The 22420-nt window shown below is 46.7% G+C and overlaps 1 protein-coding gene across 1 annotated transcript; it reads right to left on the bottom strand.

The window, feature by feature from the left end:
* Positions 1-5165: 5165 nt before the first annotated feature.
* On the bottom strand, positions 5166-7689 carry LOC123095908 (UV-B-induced protein At3g17800, chloroplastic). Its single transcript, XM_044517479.1, has 3 exons — positions 7433-7689; positions 6782-7059; positions 5166-6257 (listed from the first exon to the last, which is right to left on the bottom strand). Exons 1-3 carry the CDS (start codon positions 7568-7570, stop codon positions 5441-5443), a joined length of 1233 nt encoding a protein of 410 aa, XP_044373414.1. The 5' UTR covers positions 7571-7689; the 3' UTR covers positions 5166-5440.
* Positions 7690-22420: the final 14731 nt, after the last annotated feature.

Below are 22420 nucleotides of genomic sequence, written 5' to 3'. Positions count from 1 at the left end.
GGATCATATGATGTTTCTCCCCTCTATACTCTTGTTGTGATGAATTGAATCTTTACCCTTTGAAGTTTCGTCATGTCGGATTGAATATTCAGATTTGAGATCACATGATGTATGTCTTGCGGTATGAATACTTGAGGTGACATTGGGGTATCTTATTGATTCACTTGATATACGTTATGGCACTCAACTTGCGGATTCCTGCGATGATATTGGGGTAATCTATGCATAGGGGTTGATGCACGTTTTTATTATCTTTTCTCCTATAGAACTTTGGGGTCTCCTTATAGCTCTTTGTGTAGACTGAGTATTATGAATATGAATTTGGTTTGGTGTTATTCTAGTACGAACTCTAGGATAGATCGAACGGAAACAATAGCTTTGTGTTATTTTAGTACGAACTCTTGAATAGATCGATCGGAAAGAATAGCTTTGAGGTGGCTTCGTACCCTACAAAAAATTCCTATCTTTTGTTCTCCGCTAATAGGAACTCCGGAGTGATTCTTTATTGTACTTTGAGGGATAATCATATGATCCAACTATGTTAGCACTGTTGAGAGATTGCACTAGTGAAAGTACGGACCCTAGGCCTTGTTTTTAAGCATTGCAATACCGTTTTGTGCCCGTTTACTATTTGCTACCTTGCAATTTTTATTTATTCAGATTATAAAAATATATTTCTACCATCAATATTACACTTTTATCACCATCTCTTTGCCGAACTAGTGCACCTATACAATCTGCCATTGTATTGGGTGTGTTGGGGACACAAGAGATTTCTTGTATTTGGTTGCAGGGTCGTTTGAGAGAGACCATCTTCATCCTACACCTCTCACGGATTGATAAACCTTAGGTAATCCACTTGCGGGAAAATTTCTACTCTCCTACAAAACTCTGCGCTTGGAGGCCCAACACGTGTCTACAAGAATAAAGTTGCGTAGTAGACATCAATGCTCATGAGCATGCAAGAGGAAAATGGACCAGCAAGTGGAGCATATTCTCAATTTCAAGGGCTCAATCAAAGGGCGAAGAGTGATCAATTGGGATAGGGTGTCTAGAGCACGGCTATTGCAGAAGGGCTACTTTGCTCCGAACCCAACTTTCCCGGATGATCCATGGTTTCGTCGCCGTTTTTGCATGCGAAAACCATTGTTTTTGCGCATTGTGGAGGGAGTGGAGGCACACGATGACTACTTCAAGCTCACAAGGGATTCCGGCGGCCAACTTTCTTTCTCTGCTAAGCAGAAGTGAACAGCTACTCTGAGGATGCTTGCACTTGGTACTGCCGCAAATGTCGTTGGTGAGATGGTCAGGATGGGGGAGAGCACATGCCTGAAGGCTGCTAAGTTTGCCCGCGCCTTGGTGCAGGTGTTTGGAGTAGAGTATCTGAGAGAACCAAATCCATGGGACACAGAGAAGTTGTTGGCTATTGGAGAGGCTAGAGGGTTTCCAGGAATGATCGGATCAATTAATTGCATGCATTGGCAATGGAAGAACTGTCCCAAAGGTTTGCGGGGAATGTATCAATGTCACACCAAAGAGGCCACCCACCATCATACTAGAAGCGATGACATCACATGACTTATGAATTTGGCATGCTTTCTTTAGAATGCCGGGTTCTCACAACGACATCAACGTGCTTCAACGATCTCCGGTGTTCAGAAGGCTTTGCAATGGAGAATCACCGCCATGCAACTAAACCGTCAACAGCCGTGACTACAACATGGGATACTATCTTGCCGATGGTATCTATCCTCGGTGGACGGCGTTTGTGAAGACCATATCCGAACCACAGGGCAACAAACAAAGCCACTCAGGATGCAGTTAGGAAGGATGTGGAGAGGGCATTCGGAGTGCTTCAAACTCGTTGGGGAATTGTTCGTGGGGCTGCAATGCTGTGGGAATCAGAAACTTTGTGCCAGCTCATGACATATTGTGTTATTTTGCAGAATATGATTGTCTAGGATGAGGGTGATGGTGTTTCCCAAACCAATGATTTTGAAGCGCCTGGAGAACAAGTTCAATCCCGGAAGATCCAGATGCAGCTCGGCTTATGAACTTTCTGCAGATGCATCCGAATCTTCGAGATCATCATGTGCACGTGCAGTTACTCAGTGATCTTATGGAGCATATGTAGACCCATAATGAAAACTAAAGAGTTGATGTTTGAGTTGTGCACTTAAAATAAATTTTATGTAAACACTATTGATTTTTGGTACCAACATTTGTTATTTGTTATTTACGTGTGATATTTATCTTTAGTACCAACATTTGTTATTTACATGCGACATTGGCGTGTATGTCGATTGTATGGATTTGCGAGTCCGGATTTGAGATATGTGGACGATGCCCGACACAAAATATAAGGGACCAGCGGGCACTGTCCGTGGACGTATATTTGTATGGATTTGCAAGTCCGGATTTGAGATATATGGATGATGCCCGACACAAAAATATGAGGGACGTATAGGGGGCGGATTTGCCAAGTCCCACAAAATATAAGGGACCAGCGGGCACTGTTCGTGGACGTATATTTGTATGGATTTGCAAGTCCGGATTTGAGATATATGGATGATGCCCGACACAAAGTATGAGGGACGTATAGGGGGGCGGATTTGCCAAGTCCCTCTTAGAGCAACTCTAGCAGACCCCGCATCCGCCCCCGACCCGTAAAATAACTGCCAAATGCGGGTACGGGCCGGAAAGCCTGCCCGACCAGACCCCGCATTCCGCCCCGGCCCGCAAAAATTTTTAGGGGGCGCGGCAAATTCCCGACCCCAACCCGGGAAAACGCGGGTTTCCCCCTCGCGGCTGCAGTGCCCTGCATCACAGAGAAGCAGTTGGCGGGAGGGACATTTCAGCCCGCGCTCTTTTCCCCCTCATTCTGCCGCCGCCCGCCCTTGCTTCCGCCCGCCCGCCGCCGGCGATTCCGGCCATATCTATGGGTGGAATCGCTCCGCGGGGCCGCCCCACACCCTCCCGCGTCGAGCCGCTGCACCGCCCCTCCGGATCCGGCGAGAAGAGCCGCCCCCCAGTCACCGCCGCCGCTGGGATCGACCATCGCCGAGCGCACCACCCTCGTCGCCGCCCGGGAGCACTCGCCACCGGTTAGTCCCTTTTTTGTGATTTTTGCGAGCTGTGTAGTAGATTGACGCGCCGGTGTGCGTGTAGATGGAGTTGACCCCGTGCGAGAAGTTCTTGCTATCCGATTCGTCCGATTCAGACGACTCGGATGTGGAGACCATGCTTGCGACCTTTCGGCAGCAAACATTGGTCATGGCGCTTGCTGTGAAGGAGCATGAAGACGAGTACTGAAAGAGGAGGCGAGGATCTACTGTCGGGCGTCTGTGCATTCCGCGGAATCGCCATCTTGGAAACGAGATGTTGATGCAAGATTATTTTTCGGAGAATCCTACATATCCTGCACACCTCTACCGCAGAAGGTACCGAATGCGCCGATCCCTTTTTGTGAAAATTGTTGAAGCTTGCGAGGCAAATTGCCGGTATTTCACTCAAAGAAGGAATGCCGCGGACTTAAAGGGATTTAGTGCATATCAAAAAATCTCCGCAGCTATGCGAGTGATTGCATATGGCGTTCCGGCTGACTATGCCGATGAGTATCTTCGCATTGGTGAAGATAGCACAATTGAGTCTGTGCGTAGATTTGCGAAAGTGATCGTCCGTGTCTTTGGTCCCGAGAATTTTCGGGCATCAAATGAAGATGACACAAAGAAATTGATGGCAGCTAATGAGAGGAGAGGTTGGCCTGGGATGCTAGGTAGCATTGATTGTATGCATTGAAATTGGAAAAATTGCCCCAAGGCTTGGCAAGGAATGTATTGTGGCAAGTCTCGTGATGCAACAATTGTGCTAGAGGCCGTAGCATCCGAGAATTTATGGATTTGGCATTGCTTTTTTGGTATGCCCGGCACACTCAATGATATCAATGTATTGCAACGCTCTCATTTGTTTGCTAGGCTTGCTAGTGGTGATGCTCCTACTTGCAACTACACTATCAATGGGCATGAATACACAAAGGGGTACTATCTTGCAGATGGTATATATCCTCCTTGATGCACATTTGTCAAGAGCATCAAAGAACCCAAAACAAAAAAACAATGTGAATTTGCAAGGGTGCAAGAGGCAGCCCGAAAAAACATTGAAAGAGCATTCGATGTTTTGCAATCTAGGTTTGCTATTGTCCGTGGTCCTGCTCGTTTTTGGGATAAGAAAACCCTGAAGAACATCATGACTTGCTGTGTTATCCTACACAATATGATTCTTGAAGATGAGAGAGGAATGGACTTAGAATTCTTTTACGACAATGTGGGTAGCCGTGTCAAACCAGCTAGAGACCCAAACCGCATTAGAGCTTTTCTTCAGACATACAAGGAGATTGAAAATGCAGACACACACTTTCAGCTTCAGCAAGATCTCATTGAGCACCATTGGTAAAGGGCTGGACAGTGACTAATTTTTGTATTCATTTGTATTTGTATTCATGACAAGTTTTGTATTGCATTATTTTAAGTTTGCTACGGTGATTTGAATAATTATTTGTAATACGGACGATTATTGTTTTATGTTTGATTTGAATAATTTAGTTTGTTTTCGATTGTTAAATTATGTTGGATTTGATATTTGCGGGCTGATGATATGCGGGGATGCAGCGGCGCAAAGAGCAGAACCCGCATAGTCGACCCATAAAAAGCATATTCCGCGAATATACTTTTTTACGGATCCGTTTGGGGTCTGCATCTGTGCCAGCATGTGCCGGCCCGCAAAAACTGTTTTGCGCGAACTGCAAACGCGTTTTACAGGGTCTGCTAGAGTTGCTCTTATCTTGTAGAGGTTGTCAAGCCTGTAGGCAACTACTCCCCCATGGCCATTAAAAAAAGTAATTACCCTTGCAGAGCCAAACATTTAATCAACATTTTGCCAGCTACTAGTCCACATATAATTGAGTTGAATTATTATCCATCAGAGCCAGCCATTTAAGCAGCATTAAGCCAGTTAGACAAGTTACATTATTGCTGTTTGCTGACGACCCATTTAAGCAGCATTAAGCCAGTTAGACAAGTTACATTATTGCTGATGTTCATCACACATACTGGCGTTGACCATCAAACGATATCGTTCACAGTTATCATCCAAGACGAGCAACAAGCTAACAAATCTCAAAACATACAATATCTTGAATAGGTTCAGCTAGGACTCCCCAAATTCAATATCGTGAGGAGGAACACTCCAACCAGAGCAAATGCTAACAAAGCTTAGTAGCTAGATACAATGCTAATGACACTTCCTCTTTACAATGACCTGATGCCAGAATCATACGTTCCTGAGCATCAGCACGGGGTAATTGTACAATAGTCTTCAGTGCAGCCCATGAACTTCAGACCAAATATCATACATGCCATGAATCTACCCTATCTGGATCCAATTAGTTGGTGACAAAATGGTACCTGGAGTCCACATAGCTCTCGACGTCCCAGAGGAAGGATCCGAAAGTGACAGCCTCTAAGATCAGCCTTCTCAAACCGGAGAAGCTTATCCTGACATACTCATCCTTGGAAGAGTCGACTGTTCCTTCCGGGGTGATCACGATCTCCGGCTTCCCGAATAGCGCCTCCGTGTGCTTCTCGATGATGCCAAATGCCACCTTCGACCGGATTGTCGCGTAAGTTTGTAACGTGTCTGAATCAAATGACATGACATACGATCGAAGACGGGAAGGCTTGACGGACTGGCCGAGACCTCCTGCGCTGAGGTCAGGGGAAGTCCATGACTCCACCTCTGGATGAGAACTGTACGTCTGATCTGAGGGCCGTGAGTCGGTTGTCATAACTTGATTGAGCGCGTCGTCTTCTGATCCCCAAGGGAGGCTCTTCATCGACTTCTCGAGCTGAAACCTCTTATCAACTCTCTTGAGGAAGTAGCCATACATCACTGATGCGGCATAGACCTGGCCAACTCGGAGCTTGCTTATGGCTGCGACAGTGCCATCAGCTTGCCGCTGCCCCAATATGAGATTCAAGTGGTTCTCGATCATTTCATATGCCTCGTGTGAGTGCAAACGCTCGAGCTTCCCTTCCACATGCTCTGCCCACTGATCAACTCTACCAGAAGAAGCATCGATGGAGTGAGACAGAGCTGGGACCAAGGAGACGCCAGCTTCAACAAACTTCTGAACAACCAGCGCGTACAGTATCTCCTCCATGGTCCTTTTCCTTTCCTTCTCCTTAACCTCGGCAATTCGCCTATAAAACAAGAGAGTTAAAAATTAAAGATTTCTTTAACTGACAGGGACCTTTTGGAATTAACCAAAGATTCAACCTATTGTGAGCAGTTTTACAAATTGGACTTGTATTTCCTACATTCAAACCATGAAATGTCTATCCTTTTTTATGTAGGAAATTCTGACTGACGAAACAATTCTAAAATGAACGTGACTGCTCTATCCTAATCAATCAGACATTCAGACTAGAAGAAACATAACCTTTTTTTTCTTCCCTACAGAAAACGCAGCCGGCACTTCAACCAAAGCTTAAACATTTCGTGACAGCTCTATCTGTTATGTAAACTGTGCATTTTTTACCCATGTCGGCAACGGCCCATAAAAAAGATTTATCTGTGGTTGGAGGCAGCATAACAGCTGGTCTTGCTAGCTTGATGATGGTTCTACAATTGGCCTGCCCCCTTCTTAAGATTATTTACCAAAATCCAAACTTCTTACAGCCGGATGGATCGGAAATAACAAGTCACCATTCCAAAGATCATTTACCTGTACAGCACGATGTCGCCGGCTGCCGGCGGTGCCTGCGCGTCTTTCTTGTCTGCAGAGTCTTGGACGGTCTGGAGCTGCTCGAGCTGCTGCTCGGCGGCAGCGGGGAGCAGGTGAGGGTGCGTGACCAAAATCTGCGAGAGGAACTGCCCTATCGGCGACTCCATTTGCAGCGGCGCGATCGGCGAAGAAGATGGCAGAGACTCCGACGGGGACGAGGAGGATGCCCTGATCACGCCGCGCAGCCTTCTGGAAGTGCGCTGCCGCCGCCCGAGGCCCTGAGGATAGCGTCCAGACAAGGAAGCGCGTCAGCAAAAGTTACCATTACCGAACCATTTCTATGCTCAAACTACTTGAATCTCCAAGCGACAAACTGATAACACATAGAACTGGGGGAAATAGTGAAAAATTGCAGTAAAACATGTACAGATCTGTTTTTCTTTTTCTTGCTACACAATAGGGCATTCGATGCAGAGTAATCAAACCAATAATGAGTAATTTTTGCCTCAAACTATGACAGCTGGGATTTTACAGAAACCAAGAAATGGATAAGAACACTGGAAAAGGATAAGGCCCAAAATTATTACTATACTGCAATCAACATGTGCCGGAGCACCAAATCGTGAGAACCCAAAGCTCCTCCGTGCGTACCTTGATGGAGCCGAGGGCGAAGCTGCGCCTCCGCTCGAAGGGGAGCGAGCTGGCGGCGGCGGCGACCCGGCGCGAGGGCGCGGCTCCGGCGGCGGCCGGCGACCTGAGCGCCACGGCGGCTGCGGCTGCTGCCTCCATCGCTCGAACTCGCTCGGGTTCGGGGGGTCGGGAGGGCGGGATTGGGGATCTGCCGGCGGTGGTTGGAGGCTTGAGGCGAGGGGCTGATTGATTCGGTTCCGCGGCGAGGATGAGGGGTTCTGGAGACGGGGAGTCTGTATTTATACGCTGGGCCGCAAGGGGTTGTCGGTCAGAGCACGCGGACGGAACGAAACGGCAGCGCCGCAGGCGTGTTCTTCTCTCTCGTGCTAGTTTAACAGAAAAAAAGCGATTTTTTTTATAGTCCTGCTGCGCTTGCTTCTATTTTATTTCGCCTTTTTTGGGCCTTCAATAGTTTTCTCGTGTTTTGACGTGTGAGGCAGGGGGGCTTGAGGGGTCTAGAAGGAAGGTTTTGAGGCGTGAGCCGGACGTAAGAGGATGATTGAAAATTACTGGGTTTTTTTAGGTGAGATTGAAAATTACTGATTTGTTTAGGTGAGATTGAAAACTACAGATGATGGGCGCACGGTACCGGATTCAATTGTTTTTCACTCCTACCTGCATCTCTCTAGTGCACGGTCTCGCGCATACACTTACCCTTATGAAGGGATGCACATACATCTTACCTTTATGAGCACCTTCGAGATACTGAGTCGGTACAATATCTTGAAATTAAGAAGTTACCACAAACGTCTCGTAGTCGACGGGAACGCCTTCTCCCACTACTGAGCGAATATCGTCGAAAAGTCTGAAATAAAATTAAAAAATACGAGCACCAGTGTCAAGTTTAAGATTTAAACATTGGTGGGTTGGTTTATTCTCTCTGTCTTCGTTTAGACCGTCTTCAATCGGACCCCTTACTTTGGACCATTTTTGTGGGTGCACCGCTCGAACAAAAAGAAGCTAGCCAACTAAACCTTTTAAATCCAGCTCATATGTTCGATATGTTTTGCACTTCTCAAACCCAACTCTTATCTAGGGGCAATTTAGGGTTGTTTTGGACGCGTTTATCATGTCGGAACCAATAGGCTGGACACACCCCAAATTGCTCCAAATTGTCAAAATCCACCAAATTGACTGCTCTCTCACGCGTTGGGCCTCTCTTTCCCGTGTTCGTGCCATCATCCACCTTCGCTCTTGCTCCGCATCCATGCCGTCGTCGTTGTCGTTCCGTCGTTCGCCCGCACCATGCAGGATGGCTCGGTGGAGTCCGTGGGGGTCCTTACAGTCATGAACAAGGCGGAGACCGTCGCCCTTAGAGAGCGGTCCACCCCGATCCTAAGTCACACCGATCTAGCATGTAACACATCATATCACTTTGCGGCCTCACGCACGGTATTCCCATGGGTGCCACCTTACCTGGCCCGGGACCGTTTGCGCCTTTTGGCTCACGTATATTATAGTGTCGCTAGCATCCATATGACAAAGGACCCGGGCCGACATGACAAGTCGTGAATCCAAAGTGGCACTAACTTACAGGGACATGCATACATGACCCAGCAACAAACGTATCGGTCATCAACGTATGAACCCAAGTCGTAGCAAGCTACAAGGACTTAAAGGAATAACGCGTGACATTTCCCCGAAGGGACAGACACAGGAACGAAGAAGGACACATGCCGGCCAGCCTAAGTGTTCCGGAGCAGTAGCAAGCTACCATGGCTCAGTGAAAGCACTAGGAGACATTTCCCGGTAAGAGAGGCTACCAGGAATAAACAACTAGGTAGTCGGATCCCACACATACCAAGCATTTCAATAACATACACACAATATGCTCGATATGTGCAAATACAACATGGCATCACAACAGAACTCTACGACTCAAAGTATTTATTCATTAGGCTCCGAGGAGTCAGATATTACAAACATGGGTCTGATGACCCAACATTCAGAGCATACAAACAACGGAAGCATAACATGTCTAAGTACACACAACTACAAATGGAAAAGGCTGAGAAGCCTGACTATCTACAAGACCCTGCTGAGGGCACAAGATCGTAGCTGAGGTAACAAGCTAAACGTCGAAGTCCACGCGGAACTACTAGTGAGACTGAAGTCTTCTCTGCAAAAACATAAATTAAGCAAACGTGAGTACAAATGTACCCAGCAAGACTTACATCAGAACTAGCTACATATGCATCAGTATCAACAAAGGGGTGGTGGAGCTAACTGCAGCAAGCCAGCTTTGACTCAGTGGCTAACCTGAACTACGACTGCAAGTAACTCTTTTGAGGTGGCGCACACAAGTCCACATATTCACCAATCAATACACAACTATGGATCCGCTCCCGTCTCCCTACGAGAACGCCATCCATAGCACTCACGCTTATCTTGCGCATTTTAAAGTATCCACTTTCACTTGTCTATGAACTGCATAGGCAACCCAGAAGTCCTTTACCGCGGACGCGGCTATTCGAATAGATCATTTATGTTGGAAATATGCCCTAGAGGCAATAATAAAATGGTTATTATTGTATTTCCTTGTTCATGATAATTGTCTGTTGTTCATGCTATAATTGTATTAACTGGAAACCGTAATACATGTGTGAATACATAGACCACAACATGTCCCTAGTAAGCCTCTAGTTGACTAGCTCGTTGATCAATAGATGGTTATGGTTTCCTGACCATGGACATTGGATGTCATTGATAACGGGATCACATCATTAGAAGAATGATGTGATGGACAAGACCCAATCCTAAGCATAGCACAAGATCGTGTAGTTCGTTTGCTAGAGCTTTTCTAATGTCAAGTATCATTTCCTTAGACCATGAAATTGTGCAACTCCCGGATACCGTAGGAATGCTTTGGGTGTACCAAACGTCACAACGTAACTGGGTGGCTATAAAGGTGCACTACAGGTATCTCCGAAAGTGTCTGTTGGGTTGGCACGAATCGAGACTGGGATTTGTCACTCCGTATGACGGAGAGGTATCTCTGGGCCCACTCGGTAATGCATCATCATAATGAGCTCAATGTGACCAAGTGTTTGGTCACGGGATCATGCATTACGGTACGAGTAAAGTGACTTGCCGATAACGAGATTGAACAAGGTATTGGGATACCGACGATCGAATCTCGGGCAAGTAACGTACCGATTGACAAAGGGAATTGTATACGGGATTGATTGAATCCTCGACATCGTGGTTCATCCGATGAGATCATCGTGGAACATGTGGGAGCCAGCATGGGTATCCAGATCCCGCTGTTGGTTATTGACCGGAGAGTCGTCTCGGTCATGTCTGCATGTCTCCCGAACCCGTAGGGTCTACACACTTAAGGTTCGGTGACGCTAGGGTTGTAGAGATATTAGTATGCGGAAATACGAAAGTCGTTCGGAGTCCCGGATGAGATCCCGGACGTCACGAGGAGTTCCGGAATGGTCCGGAGGTAAAGATTTATATATGGGAAGTCCTATTTTGGCCACCGGAAAATGTTCGGGATTTTTCGGTATTGTACCGGGAAGGTTCTAGAAGGTTCCAAAGTGGGGCCCACCTGCATGCGGGGACCTGCAGGAAATATGCCCTAGAGGCAATAATAAAGTATTATATATTTCCTTATATCATGATAAATGTTTATTATTCATGCTAGAATTGTATTAACCGGAAACATAATACATGTGTGAATACATAGACAAACAGAGTGTCATAGTATGCCTCTACTTGACTAGCTCGTTAATAAAAGATGGTTATGTTTCCTAGCCATAGACATGAGTTGTCATTTGATTAACGGGATCACCTCATTAGGAGAATGACGTGATTGACATGACCCATTACGTTAGCTTAGCACCCGATCGTTTAGTATGTTGCTATTGCTTTCTTCATGACTTATACATGTTCCTATGACTATGAGATTATGCAACTCCCGTTTACCGAAGGAACACTTTGTGTGCTACAAACGTCACAACGTAACTGGGTGATTATAAAGGTGCTCTACAGGTGTCTCCAAAGGTACTTGTTGGGTTGGCGTATTTTGAGATTAGGATTTGTCACTCCGATTGTCGGAGAGGTATCTCTGGGCCCACTCGGTAATGCACATCACTGTAAGCCTTGCAAGCATCGTGACTAATGAGTTAGTTGCGGGGTGATGTATTACGGAACGAGTAAAGAGACTTGCCGGTAACGAGATTGAACTAGGTATCGAGATACCGACGATCGAATCTCGGGCAAGTAACATACCGATGACAAAGGGAACAACGTATGTTGTTATGCGGTCCGACCGATAAAGATCTTCGTAGAATATGTGAGAGCCAATATGGGCATCCAGGTCCCGCTATTGGTTATTGACCGGAGAGGTGTCTCGGTCATGTCTACATAGTTCTCGAACCCAAAGGGTCCGCACGCTTAAAGTTACGATGACAGTTATATTATGAGTTTATGTGATTTGATGTACCGAAGGTTGTACGGAGTCCCGGATGTGATCACGGACATGACGAGGAGTCTCAAAATGGTCGAGACATAAAGATTGATATATTGGACGACTATATTCGGACACCGGAAGTGTTCCGGAGATGTTTCGGATTAAACCGGAGTGCCGGAGGGTTACCGGAACCCCCCGGGGAAGTATTGGGCCTTGGTGGGCCTTGAGGGGAGAGAGAGGGCAGCAGCCAGGAGGTGGCGCGCCCCCTCCCAAGGGGAATCCTAGTTGGACTAGGAGAGGGGGGCGCAGCCCCCTTTCCCTCTCCCTCTCCCTCTCTTTCCTTCCCCCCCTCTTTTCCTAGTAGGACTAGGAAAGGGGAGTCCTACTCCTACTAGGAGGAGGACTCCCCCTCTCTCCTTGGCGCGCCTAGGGCAGCCGGCCTCCCCCTTGCTCCTTTATATACGGGGGCAGGGGGCACCTAAGGACACACTTGATATACGATATTTTAGCCGTGTGCGGTGCCCCCCTCCACCAGATTACACCTCGATAATACCGTCGCGGAGCTTAGGCGAAGCCCTGCGTCGGTGGAACATCATCATCGTCACCACGCCGTCGTGCTGACGAAACTCTCCCTCAACACTCGGCTGGATCGGAGTTCGAGGGACGTCATCGAGCTGAACGTGTGTAGAACTTGGAGGTGTCGTACGTTCGGTACTTGATCGGTCGGATCGTGAAGACGTACGACTACATCAACCGCGTTGTGATAACGCTTCCGCTGTCGGTCTAGGAGGGTACGTGGACAACACTCTCCCCTCTCGTTGCTATGCATCACCATGATCTTGCGTGTGCATAGGAATTTTTTTGAAATTACTACATTCCCCAACAGTGGCATTCGAGCCTGGTTTTATGCGTTGATGCTATGCACGAGTAGAACACAAGTGAGTTGTGGGCGATATAAGTCATACTGCTTACCAGCATGTCATACTTTGGTTCAGCGGTATTGTGAGATGAAGCGGCCCGGACCGACATTACGCGTACGCTTACGCGAGACTGGTTTCACCGTTCGGAGCACTCGTTGCTTAAAGGTGACTGGCGGGTGTCTGTCTCTCTCACTTTAGTTGAACCGAGTGTGGCTACGCCCGGTCCTTGCGAAGGTTAAACAGCACCAACTTGACAAACTATCGTTGTGGTTTTGATGCGTAGGTAAAAACGGTTCTTGCTAAGCCCGTAGCAGCCACGTAAAACATGCAACAACAAAGTAGAGGACGTCTAACTTGTTTTTGCAGGGCATGTTGTGATGTGATATGGTCAAGACATGATGTGATATAATGTGTTGTATGAGATGATCATGTTTTGTAACCGAGTTATCGGCAACTGGCAGGAGCCATATGGTTGTCGCTTTATTGTATGAGATGCAATCGCCATGTAATAGTTTTACTTTATCACTAAGCGGTAGCGATAGTCGTAAAAGCAATAAGTTGGCGTGACGACAACGATACTACGATGGAGATCAAGGTGTCGAGTCGCTGACGATGGTGATCATGACGGTGCTTCGGAGATGGAGATCACGAGCACGGTGCTTCGGAGATGGAGATCACAAGCACAAGATGATGATGGCCATATCATATCACTTATATTGATTGCATGTGATGTTAATCCTTTATGCATCTGATCTTGCTTTGATTGACGGTAGCATTATAAGATGATCTCTCACTAAAATTTCAAGACAAAAGTGTTCTCCCTGAGTATGCACCGTTGTGAAAGTTCTTCGTGCTGAGACACCACGTGTTAATCGGGTGTGATAGGCTCTACGTTCAAATACAACGGGTGCAAAACAGTTGCACACGCGGAATACTCAGGTTAAACTTGACGAGCCTAGCATATATACAGATATGGCCTCGGAACACAGAGACCGAAAGGTCGAGCGTGAATCATATAGTAGATATGATCAACATAGTGATGTTCACCATTGAAACTACTCCATCTCACGTGTTAATCGGACATGGTGTAGTTGCTTTGGATCACGTAATCACTTAGATGATTAGAGGGATGTCTATCTAAGTGGGAGTTCTTAAGTAATATGATCAATTGAACTTAAATTTATCATGAACTTAGTACCTGATAGTATCTTGCTTGTCTATGTTAATTGTAGATAAATGGCCCGTGCTGTTGTTCCGTTGAATTTTAATGTGTTCCTTGAGAAAGCTAAGTTGAAAGATGATGGTAGCAATTACACGGACTGGGTCCGTAACTTGAGGATTATCCTCATTGCTGCACAGAAGAATTACGTCCTGGAAGCACCGCTAGGTGCCAGGCCTCCTGCAAGAGCTACGCCAGAAGTTATGAACGTCTGGCAAAGCAAAGATGATGACTACTCAATAGCTCAGTGTGCCATGCTTTACGGCCTAGAACCGGGACTTCAATGATGTTTTGAACGTCATGGAGCATATGAGATGTTCCAGGAGTTGAAGTTAATATTTCAAGCAAATGCCCGGATTGAGAGATATGAAGTCTCCAATAAGTTCTATAGCTGCAAGATGGAAGAGAATAGTTCTGTCAGTGAGCATATACTCAGAATGTCTGGGTATAATAATCACTTGGTTCAACTGGGAGTTGAACTTCCGGATGATTGCGTCATTGACAGAATTCTTCAATCACTGCCACCAAGCTACAAGAGCTTCGTGATGAACTATAACATGCAAGGGATGGATAAGACAATTCCCGAGCTCTTCGCAATGCTAAAGGCAGCGGAGGTAGAAATCAAAAAGGAGCATCAAGTGTTGATGGTCAGTAAAACCACTAGTTTCAAGAAAAAGGGCAAAGGGAAGAAGAAAGGGAACTTCAAGAAGAACAGTAAGCAAGTTGCTGTTCAGGAGAAGAAATCCAAGTCTGGACCTAAGCCTGAAACTGAGTGCTTCTACTGTAAGCAGACTGGCCACTGGAAGCGGAACCGCCCCAAGTATTTGGCGGATAAGAAGGATGGCAAGGTTAACAAAGGTATATGTGATATACATGTTATTGATGTGTACCTTACTAATACTCGCAGTAGCACCTGGGTATTTGATACTGGTTCTGTTGCTAATATTTGCAACTCGAAACAGGGGCTACGGATTAAGCGAAGTTTGGCTAAGGACGAGGTGACGATGCGCGTGGGAAATGGTTGCAAAGTCGATGTGATCGCCGTCGGCACGCTACCTCTACATCTACCTTCGGGATTAGTTTTAGACCTAAATAATTGTTATTTGGTGCCAGCGTTGAGCATGAACATTATATCTGGATCTTGTTTAATGCGAGACGGTTATCATTTAAATCAGAGAATAATGGTTGTTCTATTTATATGAATAATATCTTTTATGGTCATGCACCCTTGAAGAGTGGTCTATTTTTAATGAATCTCGATAGTAGTGATACACATATTCATAATGTTGAAGCCAAAAGATGCAGAGTTAATAATGACAGTGCAACTTATTTGTGGCACTGCCGTTTGGGTCATATCGGTGTAAAGCGCATGAAGAAACTCCATACTGATGGAATTTTGGAATCACTTGGTACCTGCGAACCGTGCCTTATGGGCAAGATGACCAAAACACTGTTCTCCGGAACTATGGAGAGAGCAACAGATTTTTTGGAAATCATACATACAGATGTATGTGGTCCGATGAATATTGAGGCTCGTGGCGGATATCGTTATTTTCTCACCTTCACAGATGATTTGAGCAGATATGGGTATATCTACTTAATGAAACATAAGTCTGAAACATTTGAAAAGTTCAAGGAATTTCAGAGTGAAGTTGAAAATCATCGTAACAAGAAAATAAAATTCCTACGATCTGATCGTGGAGGAGAATATTTGAGTTACGAGTTTGGCCTACATTTGAAACAATGCGGAATAGTTTCGCAACTCACGCCACCCGGAACACCACAACGTAATGGTGTGTCCGAACGTCGTAATCGTACTTTATTAGATATGGTGCGAACTATGATGTCTCTTACTGATTTACCGCTATCGTTTTGGGGTTATGCTTTAGAGACGGCTGCATTCACTCTAAATAGGACACCATCGAAATCCGTTGAGACGACGCCTTTTGAACTATGGTTTGGCAAGAAACCAAAGTTGTCGTATCTTAAAGTTTGGGGTTGCGATGCTTATGTGAAGAAACTTCAACCTGATAAGCTCGAACCTAAATCGAAGAAATGTGTCTTCATAGGATACCCAAAGGCGACCGTTGGGTACACCTTCTATCACAGATCCGAAGGCAAGATATTCGTTGCTAGGAATGGATCCTTTCTAGAGAAGGAGTTTCTCTCGAAATATGTGAGTGGGAGGAAAGTAGAACTTGATGAGGTAACTATACCTGCTCCCTTATTGGAAAGTAGATCATCACAGAAATCAGTTTCTGCGACACCTACACCAAGTAGTGAGGAAGTTAATGATAATGATCATGAAACTTCAGATCAAGTTATTACTGAACTTCGTAGGTCAACTAGATCAAGATCCGCACCAGAGTGGTACGGTAATCCTGTTCTGGAGGTCATGTTACTAGACCATGGCGAACCTACGAACTATGAAGAAGCGGTGGTGAGCCCAGATTCCGCAAAATGGCTTGAAGCCATGAAATCCGAGATGGGATCCATGTATGAGAACAAAGTATGGACTTTGGTTGACTTGCCCGATGGTCGGCAAGCCATTAAAAATAAATGGATCTTCAAGAAGAAGACTGACGCTGATGGTAATGTTACTGTCTATAAAGCTCGACTTGTTGCGAAAGGTTTTCGACAAGTTCAAGGGATTGACTACGATGAGACCTTCTCACCCGTAGCGATGCTTAAGTCTGTCCGAATCATATTAGCAATTGCCGCATTTTATGATTATGAAATTTGGCAAATGGATGTCAAAATTGCGTTCCTGAATGGATTTCTGGAAGAAGAGTTGTATATGATGCAACCGGAAGGTTTTGTCGATCCAAAGGGAGCTAACAAAGTGTGCAAGCTCCAGCGATCCATTTATGGACTGGTGCAAGCCTCTCGGAGTTGGAATAAACGCTTTGATAGTGTGATCAAAGCATTTGGTTTTATACAGACTTTTGGAGAAGCCTGTATTTACAAGAAAGTGAGTGGGAGCTCGATAGCATTTCTGATATTATATGTGGATGACATATTACTGATTGGAAATGATATAGAATTTCTGGATAGCATAAAGGGATACTTGAATAAGAGTTTTTCAATGAAAGACCTCGGTGAAGCTGCATATATATTAGGCATTAAGATCTATAGAGATAGATCAAGACGCTTAATTGGACTTTCACAAAGCACATACCTTGACAAAGTTTTGAAGAAGTTCAAAATGGATCAAGCAAAGAAAGGGTTCTTGCCTGTACTACAAGGTGTGAGATTGAGTAAGACTCAATGCCCGACCACTGCAGAAGATAGAGAGAAGATGAAAGATGTTCCCTATGCTTTAGCCATAGGCTCTATCATGTATGCAATACTGTGTACCAGACCTGATGTGTCCCTAGCTATAAGTTTAGCAGGGAGGTACCAAAGTAATCCAGGAGTGGATCACTGGACAGCGGTCAAGAACATCCTGAAATACCTGAAAAGGACTAAGGATATGTTTCTCGTATATGGAGGTGACAAAGAGCTCATCGTAAGGGGTTACGTTGATGCAAGCTTTGACACTGATCCGGACGATTCGAAATCGCAAACCGGATACGTATTTACATTGAACGGTGGAGCTGTCAGTTGGTGCAGTTCCAAGCAAAGTGTCGTGGCGGGATCTACGTGTGAAGCGGAATACATAGCTGCTTCGGAAGCAGCGAATGAAGGAGTCTAGATGAAGGAGTTCATATCCGATCTAGGTGTCATACCTAGTACATCGGGACCAATGAAAATCTTTTGTGATAATACTGGTGCAATTGCCTTAGCAAAGGAATCCAGATTTCACAAGAGAACCAAGCACATCAGAAGACGCTTCAATTCCATCCGGGATTTAGTCCAGGTGGGAGATATAGAAATTTGCAAGATACATACGGATCTGAATGTAGCAGACCCGTTGACTAAGCCTCTTCCACGAGCAAAACATGATCAGCACCAAGACTCCATGGGTGTAAGAATCATTACTATGTAATCTAGATTATTGACTCTAGTGCAAGTGGGAGACTGCAGGAAATATGCCCTAGAGGCAATAATAAAGTATTATATATTTCCTTATATCATGATAAATGTTTATTATTCATGCTAGAATTGTATTAACCGGAAACATAATACATGTGTGAATACATAGACAAACAGAGTGTCACTAGTATGCCTCTACTTGACTAGCTCGTTAATCAAAGATGGTTATGTTTCCTAGCCATAGACATGAGTTGTCATTTGATTAACGGGATCACCTCATTAGGAGAATGACGTGATTGACATGACCCATTACGTTAGCTTAGCACCCGATCGTTTAGTATGTTGCTATTGCTTTCTTCATGACTTATACATGTTCCTATGACTATGAGATTATGCAACTCCCGTTTACCGGAGGAACACTTTGTGTGCTACCAAACGTCACAACGTAACTGGGTGATTATAAAGGTGCTCTACAGGTGTCTCCAAAGGTACTTGTTGGGTTGGCGTATTTCGAGATTAGGATTTGTCACTCCGATTGTCGGAGAGGTATCTCTGGGCCCACTCGGTAATGCACATCACTATAAGCCTTGCAAGCATCGTGACTAATGAGTTAGTTGCGGGATGATGTATTACGGAACGATTAAAGAGACTTGCCGGTAACGAGATTGAACTAGGTATCGAGATACCGACGATCGAATCTCGGGCAAGTAACATACCGATGACAAAGGGAACAACGTATGTTGTTATGCGGTCCGACCGATAAAGATCTTCGTAGAATATGTGGGAGCCAATATGGGCATCCAGGTCCCGCTATTGGTTATTAACCGGAGAGGTGTCTCGGTCATGTCTACATAGTTCTCGAACCCAAAGGGTCCGCACGCTTAAAGTTACGATGACAGTTATATTATGAGTTTATGTGATTTGATGTACCGAAGGTTGTTCGGAGTCCCGGATGTGATCACGGACATGACGAGGAGTCTCGAAATGGTCGAGACGTAAAGATTGATATATTGGACGACTATATTCGGACACCGGAAGTGTTCCGGAGAAGTTTCGGATTTAACCGGAGTGCCGGAGGGTTACCGGAACCCCCCGGGGAAGTATTGGGCCTTGGTGGGCCTTGAGGGGAGAGAGAGGGAAGCAGCCAGGAGGTGGCGCGCCCCCTCCCAAGGGGAATCCTAGTTGGACTAGGAGAGGGGGGCGCAGCCCCCTTTCCCTCTCCCTCTCCCTCTCTTTCCTCCCCCCCCCCCTCTTTTCCTAGTAGGACTAGGAAAGGGGAGTCCTACTCCTACTAGGAGGAGGACTCCCCATCTCTCCTTGGCGCGCCTAGGGCAGCCGGCCTCCCCTTGCTCCTTTATATACGGGGGCAGGGGGCACCTAAGGACACACTTGATATACGATATTTTAGCCGTGTGTGGTGCCCCCCTCCACCAGATTACACCTCGATAATACCGTCGCGGAGCTTAGGCGAAGCCCTGCGTCGGTGGAACATCATCATCGTCACCACGCCGTCATGCTGACGAAACTCTCCCTCAACACTCGGCTGGATCGGAGTTCGAGGGACGTCATCGAGCTGAACGTGTGTAGAACTTGGAGGTGCCGTACGTTCGGTACTTGATCGGTCGGATCGTGAAGACGTACGACTACATCAACCGCGTTGTGATAACGCTTCCGCTGTCGGTCTACGAGGGTACGTGGACAACACTCTCCCCTCTCGTTGCTATGCATCACCATGATCTTGCGTGTGCGTAGGAAATTTTTTGAAATTACTACGTTCCCCAACAGGACCCACATGAACATGGGTAGTGGGGGCAAGGCCCCACTCCCCTGGTCAAGGCGCACCAAGATCCCACCTTAGAAGGAATAAGATCATATCCCGAAGGGATAAGATCAACATCCCTAAAAAAGGGGGATAACAATCGGTGGGGAAGGGAAATGATGCGATTTCTTTCCCCCACCTTTGCCAACGCCCCAATGGACTTGGAGGGCAAGAAACCAGCCCCCTCCACCCCTATATATAGTGGGGAGGCTCATGGGAGCAGCACCCCAAGCCCTGGCGCCTCCCTCCCTCCCGTGACACCTCTTCCTCCCCGCTTGCGCTTGGCGAAGCCCTGCCGGGATCCCGCTACTTCCACCACCACGCCGTCGTGTTGCTGGATCTCCATCAAATTCTCCTCCCCCCTTGCTGGATCAAGAAGGAGGAGACGTCCCCGCTCCGTACATGTGTTGAACGCGGAGGTGCCGTCCGTTCGGCGCGAGGATCATCGGTGATTTGGATCACGACAAATACGACTCCATCAACCCCGTTCTCTTGAACGCTTCCGCTCGCGATCTACAAGGGTATGTAGATGCACTCCTCCCCTCTCGTTGCTAGCATCTCCTAGATTGATCTTGGTGACACGTAGGAAAATTTTGAATTTCTTCTACGTTCCCCAACAATTTATAACACTGCAGGGGTGTAATTCTTCACACACGCTCTCGCCACTTACCACCATGTACACGTCATGTATCTCAGCAACCTTCAAGCGGAAGCCTGGCGAGGGAGTCGGCCACGACCTGACTAACCACACAAGTCTCTAGTACAGGTTTATCGCCTATTCGGGTTCCATCCGCAAGGAGATCCGGCCGGGGTTTCGCTCACGGCCCCAAATGATGAGAGCAGGGTTCCCGAGGCACCAAACGGGCGTCCCGGTACACCGTGCCTCATGTCTCTACCGCATCATAGCCCACCCCTAGGGTCAGCGCTACGCACGGCCCCCAACACATATCCTACAAACACCATAAACTAGTTGCAACTCCTGGACAGAGATCGAGGCGATTAATAAGCCGAGAGGGGTCGAGTTACCGGAACCCAATGTGCGGTAGTAACTGTTCATGGATCACAAACACAGAACTCAGTTCCTGAGGACGGTTTCAATGAGACAACCCACCATGTACTCCTACATGGCCTCTCACTGCTACCTTTACCAAATCGTGTTCACACACTTAGCTTTCAACAGTAGGACATGTTCATCACATTCCAATTCATCCCTGATGAATCAGACCTGACTCAACTCTAAGCAGTAGCGGGCATGACAAACAAGCATGAATGAGTAGGCACATCAGGGCCCAAACAACTCCTACTCATGCTAGTGGGTTTCATCTATTTACTATGGCAATGACAGGTCATGCAGAGGAAAGGGTTCAACTACCGTAGCATGTAACAATTGAATTGTTGTTGTCCTAATGCAGTAAAAGAGAGCAGAAGCGAGAGAGTGGGATTGTATCAGAATGAACAAGGGGATTTTGCTTGCCTGACAGAGTGGTCGAGGGGTACTGCCCTTCAACTGGATACTCGTGAATATCCTCGGGAGCAGAACCTACCACGGAGATTACACCGGTAACACAATCAATACATGGCGATATGCAACAATATGATGCATGCACATGACATGGCAATATGAGTGTGTTGGGCTAATGCAACTACAACCAGCTGGGTTTGAGTCATTTTGAACCAAAGGTTCAATCCCAAACTCAACTTATGAATTTAAATAGTGCCTTATCATGTTTTGCACTAAACAGCAAGGTTAAGTTGCTTAAACATGCATGAAACCAGTACAGATGGATAGATTGAATTTTTTGATCATTTTTCATATATAACTTATTTCATTTGCAGCTACGGATAATTTACTATGATTCTTAGAAGTTTAGGACATTTTTCTGAAATTTCCTGGATTATATTTAATCCAGAAAATGATTAACTGCATCAGCCTGACGTCAGTGTGACGCCAGCAGGTCAACGGAGGTCAGCCAGGTCAAACCTAATGCGTGGGACCCACTGGTCAGTGACTGGGCTAATTAACAGAGGCTGTCAGTGCTAATTTAATCCTAACTAAAAGTGTTAGTGGGGCAGGGGGCCACATGTCAGTGACCCAGGGGGGTGATTAGATTAGTTTTAGCCGGCGTTTAGACGGAGCTAACACACCGGTGAGGTGCCTCGGCGGCGGGGTGGCTCGGAAATCGCCCACGGGGCTCCGTTCGAGGCGTGGGTAGGCTCTTCGAAGAGCTGGCGGTGCAGCGCGTCGAGCAGTGCCCTCGGCCGGAGCTGGGGTGGCCGAGAACAACGTCGGCGACCATGTTTGCGACCGCCGGGGTTCGGCTGTGTACGGGGACGCTGCTGCAGCGTGCAAACGCACGAACTGAAATGCTAGTGGGGCACTACTAGGTGCAGCGAGAGTGTTAGGCGCACTGGCGTGGCCAAAAGGTCGCCGGAGTAACGCCGGCGACAAGCTCGAGCGGAGGCGAGCTTCGGCCATGGCGGAACTACGGCCTAGATGGTGCAAACGCGAGGGGGAGAAGAGGGGTTCGGAGCAGGGGCTCACGGCGAGGTCGATGAGCAGGTCAGCTGGCTCTGGGAGGTCGGACGGCGACGTGGCGTT

This window comes from Triticum aestivum, chromosome 4D, assembly GCF_018294505.1.
Source record: "Triticum aestivum cultivar Chinese Spring chromosome 4D, IWGSC CS RefSeq v2.1, whole genome shotgun sequence".
NCBI classification, from domain to species: Eukaryota; Viridiplantae; Streptophyta; class Magnoliopsida; order Poales; family Poaceae; genus Triticum; species Triticum aestivum.
The sequence above is the reverse complement of the archived record's forward strand: the minus strand, read 5'-3'. Positions and strand labels throughout refer to the sequence as shown.

Coding starts and splice junctions, on each gene's coding strand:
- LOC123095908 (XM_044517479.1), bottom strand. CDS start 7,570: ATGGAGGCAGCAGCCGCAGCCGCCGTGGCGCTCAGGTCGCCGGCCGCC. Junction 7,060..7,432: donor TCGCCCTCGGCTCCATCAAG/GTACGCACGGAG, acceptor CGCTATCCTCAG/GGCCTCGGGCGGCGGCAGCG. Junction 6,258..6,781: donor GGCGACATCGTGCTGTACAG/GTAAATGATCTT, acceptor CTTGTTTTATAG/GCGAATTGCCGAGGTTAAGG.